Source organism: Pteropus alecto, unplaced genomic scaffold (genome assembly GCF_000325575.1).
Source record: "Pteropus alecto unplaced genomic scaffold, ASM32557v1 scaffold86, whole genome shotgun sequence".
Lineage (NCBI taxonomy): Eukaryota > Metazoa > Chordata > Mammalia > Chiroptera > Pteropodidae > Pteropus > Pteropus alecto.
In genome coordinates, this window is record NW_006442109.1 from 6,530,097 (window position 1) to 6,536,029 (window position 5,933).

The 5,933-nt window shown below is 32.4% G+C and overlaps 1 protein-coding gene across 5 annotated transcripts in view; it reads left to right on the forward strand.

Annotated features, from left to right (window-relative positions):
* The window catches only part of MAP4K5 (mitogen-activated protein kinase kinase kinase kinase 5), a 92,842-nt gene that overhangs the window by 54,591 nt on the left and 32,318 nt on the right, over positions 1 to 5,933 (forward strand). For all 5 annotated transcript variants that reach the window (XM_015596028.2, XM_015596027.2, XM_015596029.2 and 2 more), the window contains 3 exons: positions 418 to 499; positions 1,291 to 1,407; positions 5,890 to 5,933. In XM_015596028.2, coding sequence (XP_015451514.1) covers positions 418 to 499; positions 1,291 to 1,407; positions 5,890 to 5,933 — 243 coding nt within the window. The remainder of the gene's footprint in view (positions 1 to 417; positions 500 to 1,290; positions 1,408 to 5,889) is intronic.

The following is a 5,933-nucleotide window of genomic DNA, read 5'->3' on the forward strand; positions in this document are numbered from 1 at the left end:
TTTAGATAATCTCTTACATTACCTCCATGCCATCCAACTTTTTTGGTATAGTAAAACTTTACATATTATATAAATTAGTCAATAAAGTCATTTTAATTCCTAAGTTTAATTCTTAAAACACAAGATTATAAATCCTATAAATGATACGCATACGTGTTTCTACTTTTTATTGTATTTTTTAGAGTTTGTACATTACTATTCTGTTAACCAATTGCGTTTTACTTAAGAGATGAAACTGACACATGTTTTCAAGGAATATACCATGCTTTGGGTTTAGTTTTTTGGCTTATATAGAGTTAAAAGGCCTACGGAAAAAATTATGTTTCAGACTTTCTAACTATTTGTAAGTTAATTTTATTTAACACCAAAAACTAATATAAGTGAAATATTTTTGTACATATCTCTTTTTATTTGAAGGTCATCAACATTCCACAATTTTGTCAAAATAGCACTAACCAAAAACCCCAAAAAAAGACCAACTGCTGAAAGACTTCTGACTGTAAGTCATTGATATTATAGGGGAATTTTTTTTATAGTTGTGCATTAATTAGGCATATCACTAAAACAAAAGTATTTAGGATTTTTAATTTTAAAATGTTAGTGATCTCTTACAGCAAGAGTCAGCAGACTTTCTGTAAAGAGTCAGAAAGTAAATATTTTAAGCTTTTTGGGCCATACAGTCTCTGTTCCAACTACTCAGTTTGGCCATTATTTACAAAAAGAAACAGTGCACTAGACTTTGTCCATGAACTATAGTTTGCCAACCCCTGCCTTAAAGAAACTCTTAAAAATGTTGCTGTCATTTAAAATTAATTACTTTTCTTGGCTTCTAATGTGAATTTATAGAATGTGCTATATGTGTGTTTGTAAAATACTTTTATAGTAGAAAAGTCAATGATTACAGCAATCTAAGAATGTTTTTTAAATGTCATAAAATTTTCGTGTCTGTAAATTAATATAATTTTGCCAAATTAAATGTTTGCAAATGTAGAATACACGAGCTTTTTTCTTATAACGACGTAATAAATATCATTGTTATAGCCAAGGTTGTAATTTTACAGCCTAGTATATTCACGTTATAAGCTTACCCCACAAAGTTTCCTTAATTTTATAACATACAATTACAAATTCTCTAATATTTTTACTAATTTGTTGTCTAATTTATTTGTATTAGTAGGCTCCCATAAGCTTGTGTCTGATAGTTATGAATGGAAAAGTACAAATAACATCTGTACAACTCATAGATGTAAAAGCATACTCATGAAGTTGTTTTGTTTTGTTTTTATTTAGCACACTTTTGTAGGGCAGCCAGGTCTTTCCAGGGCCCTAGCTGTTGAACTATTAGACAAAGTGAACAATCCAGACAACCATGCACATTACACTGAAGGAGATGATGACGACTTTGAGGTAAAGAGTGTTTGCAACCTAATATTTGAAAAGAAATGTTTAATGTGGCCTTGGAGTTTGTTTTCTGTGTTAGTCTTGTAGTTAAACCCACAGATTTGGCTACAAAGATTAATTAGCAATGTAAACTACACTTATCCTGCGTATAATTACCAGTTGAAGCTTTTTTTTTTAAATTTTGGCATAATACACATAGCATAATCATTTTTTAATCCTAGTTCTTTCCAGAAATTTGTAGTTTCTTTATTATAATGATCAATAACAGAATATAAATAATTTTTAAAATTAAGTTGAGGTTCCTATAGAAATTTTATTCTTTCCAATATTTGTTCAAAATATTTCTTATATAATTACATGTAGAGCTATTCATAACTGTGCTTGCCTTCTCTGAAAATTATTGTCTCTGAAAATATTGTAGAATTATTTTTTGACTATTTGTCATATTTAACAATACTTATTGGCAGGTACCTATTTATGCCTATATATAACACAACTATATTTTTTTCACTAGTGTCTCTTCCTTTTCTTTTATTATTCTTTTTTATTTCTGTGTTTCTCTGAATCTATTTCTTTTTATGCTTTTATTTTTATAGCTCTAGCTTCCTCTGGCAAGACTATAGAACTAAACTTTATGTGTTATTACTTATTGAAGGAAATTTTCTACTTCATGTTCTTAAATTATACCACATAAGTGTCATGAAAACTGCTAATACTCATTGGATAGTCATTGTGTACCAAGTATTAGGCCAAGTAATTTCCATTTAACTCACCTAATACTCAGAAAAGTCCTTTGCAATAGGTACTATTACTGTCCTCATTTTACAAATGATAAAATGCAGAAGAAAGAATCATATGGTTAGTAAGTAGTCTAACCAGGATTTGGATCTAGGCAAACTAGCTTTAAGGCCTACTCACTTAATTAATACATTTAATAGAAATGTCATAAAACAATCTTTGAAAACATCATTGCTTAGTATATAGCATAGTCTTATCATGTACTAAAATGAATATCATGTACTCAATGACTATTTTGTTAAATGTTTAATGAATTTGAATTGAAAATGTTAAATAAAGCAGCCATACATAGATTTTTTTTCTATTTAAATCATCAATTGCAGACTTGTAATAGATTTTAATCCCCTAAAAATGAAAAAATTATTTAAATTGTTTTAGCTTAAATTTAGAATAGGCTATTACTTGATTCCCCAATTAGTCTTCCACTGGTTGTGTAAATAACCAAACTCTTTTATTCCCCCACACCATTTTGCTGGGATTTGCAAATCCACTCTACCTTCTGAGTTTGCTGTTTCTGTTTAATAATATTACCATACTTTTAATCTTTGAAATATAAAACCTTGTGCCAGGCAGTTGGGACTACAATGGCGTATGAGAGTTGGTACTGTCCTTTCCTTAAAAGAACTTATGGTATAATCTCAAAGGAGATTCAGAAATACAAACAATAATTTATAAGTGTGATAACTATTATAGACTGGAAATTAGGTGCTATGGAGGCATATCATAGGAGCAAGGAAGGACTCACTGTAGAGGTTGTATGTGAGCTGAAAAGCTGAAGGATGAATCGGAATTAGAAGAAGAGAGCTAGCAAAAGGTGTTTTAAGCAGCAGTAATAATTTCATATGTAAAAGCCTGATGATAAGAGAGAAGACAGTGTACTTGAACAAAAGATAAGTTAGTCTGGGTAGAGCAAAAACAAGGAAGGAAGTAGTTGGAGATAAAGTTACAGGACTAGACATGAGCCATTTTAAACCATGTTTAAAATTTTGACTTTAGCCTAAGGGCAGTGTAACTCATTAAAGAATAAAGGTGTTAACTAATAAGATATGCATCTTTTCAAAGATCTCTTTGACTCAGAATGGTGATTCCATTCCAGAAAACCTGTTAAGAGGATATTGAAGTTATCCAGGATAGATACAGCGATGTCTTAGATTAGTATGATAGAGCAAGGATAGAGAAAAGTGGTCTAATTCAAGAATTATATGAGAGAGTTGGTGACTGGATGAAGAAATGAGGGGCGGAGGATAAGAAAAGGATTACTCTAGATTTTGACATGAACATTTGGATGGATATAAAAGTATAAAAGTGCCATTTATTGAGTTAGGAATACTAGAGTAAAATCAGATTTGGTAAGAAAGATGAGTTCAGTTTTATTTATGCTAATTATGATGTTGCACAGGACTTCCAAGTAGAGAAGGCTCATAAGGAGTTAGAGCTATGTGGTTATACCTTGGGAAGAAAAGTTTGGACTAAAGATACAAATTTGAGAGGCATTAGACATAGATGTAGTTGGTACCTTAAGGGGTAAGTGATCACTCAAAAACAAGTATATGTAAAATGAGAAAAAAAGAGAGCCTAGGACAGCATCCGGAGATTTCTCCCAAAATTTAAGAATCAGGTAGGCTAAGGGGAATGGCAAAGGATTGATAAAGAACATTAAGGAGGAAAATTTAAGCGAGAATAATGTGTAGAAGTTAAGAAATTTTTGGATTTAGGTGTTGGCATTTGATTACTTTAAAAGGATAATTTTAGAATAGTTGAGGTGAAACTAGATTGAAATGGTTCGAAAAATAAAGTATAGTAATTCATTTATGAAATTTAGTTGGGAAACTGAGGGGTAGGATAGATCAATAGCTGGAGAGAAATGATTTGGTGGGGGATTGATTGATGATGGTTGTTTTTTATATGGGGCAAAAAAGTTCGAACAGTATTAAATGCTTATGAAAACGATCCAATAGATAGAGATAGAAGAATCACAAGAAGCAAGATGAATTGGCAAAGTACCTGAGAGGAAGGAGAGGCTGAGATCTAGATTTTGAAGAGGGACTTGATCTGAGAATAAAGAAACACTTCTCTTGCATTAGAGAGGGTGGTTGAGAGTGTAGCTAACAGTATTCTTCTATTTGATGACTTCTGTTTTCTCTGAAGTGGCAAAGTCATTTTCTGAAAGTGTGAAGGAAAATAGGTGGATTTGAAGAGTGGAGAAGGTATGTTGAGGAGATTGGATGGGTTAAATGACTAGAGAAGTGTTGTGGGGAAAAAGCTGAAGTCTCAGATGAAATGAATTTTCAGTATGTTCTGCTGTGTAATTTTCCTCCAGCAGTGATTGGTACCCCAGATGTAAACACAAAAGTAGCTGATTTAATTCATCCATGGTTGTCATTTTGGCCTGCCAGTGTACTGAAGGAGTGTGGGGCAAAGAGAACTTAGGGTATTAGCAAGAGATTGCTTGAAATTATGGACCACCAGATATAACCTGGATAGGAAGAAAAATGTAGATAGGAGAAATGCTGATGGAGTATGAGAAAGTAATGGATCGATGGGCTTGAGATTCCAGTGTGAACATTAAAAAAAGTGTAATGGGAATAAATAAGAGTAAGCTCAAGGGATGAAAAATTTACAGTGTAGTTTGAATTCGTGTATCAGAGCTGAAGAAAAGGTCCAGGGTGTGATCTTAGGAGTAGAGAGTGTATTGAAGTATGGGAGAATGTCTTTGGAGATGAGATCAGAAAACTTAAGTCTAGAATAAGTCTGTTGGTATGATGGTGGGTCTTGAAGCAGAGAAAAAAAAACATATGAGTCACTGTCTGAGTCATCAGTGAATGAGAGTCATCAAAAATTTGATAGATGGGGGTTGAGCTGAAGGCATAATTTCAAAAGAATCAGGAACTTATAAAACTGGGTGGAAGTAGTAAGCTTCTCACTTTATTTACTATAATATTCTTCCTCAGTCTCTCAGCATCCAGTATTTCTCCCCTCCATGCTCTTTTATCAGATTAATCTCAAAGCCATTTCTGGTGATACCATTCCCTTTCTATAAAATCTCCAAAAAACACCTTTGCTAAGGAAATAGAATTGAGAGGCCTGGCCTAACACTCAGAGCCTTTGCTCATCCTCAGTCTATCTTTCCAGCTTTGTTATCTTTTCACTACAACCAAACAATAACCAATTCCAATTCCCCTAAATACGCTACAGTTTCCTTTCCTTCTTCCTTCACTTTGTTTATTTCCTTTCTACTGTCAAGAATGCATTTCCCACATTATTGCACATCCAGTATCTACTTGTCCTTCAAGGCCCCAGATCAGATTACAGCTCTATCATGAAGAACTATAAGCCTTCAGGTGGAAGTCATTTCTCTATCCTCTGGGCGTTAATAGTAATCTTCTTAATAATGGCACCTACCATTTTCTAATCTTATAAGTATTTGTGTGTCTTATCTTCCTAGACTATAAGCTCTTTGAAGATAAAACTTCTGTCTTTCTTTGAATCTTCAATATTTTATATAGTATAGACATGGAATAAGTAAATAAACTTTTAAAGTATCTTAGTGTTCATTGTATTTTTTTGTTTGTCCGATAATTTACCTTATTAGTAGGTAGTAATGTTTGTCAATTAGTGAACATTTAATTAAAAAGAGAAAGTTTGACCTTTTAACTTTATCATTGAAATTTTTTATGCTTACATCCACAGCCCCATGCAATCATTCGTCATACCATAAGATCTACAAACAGGAA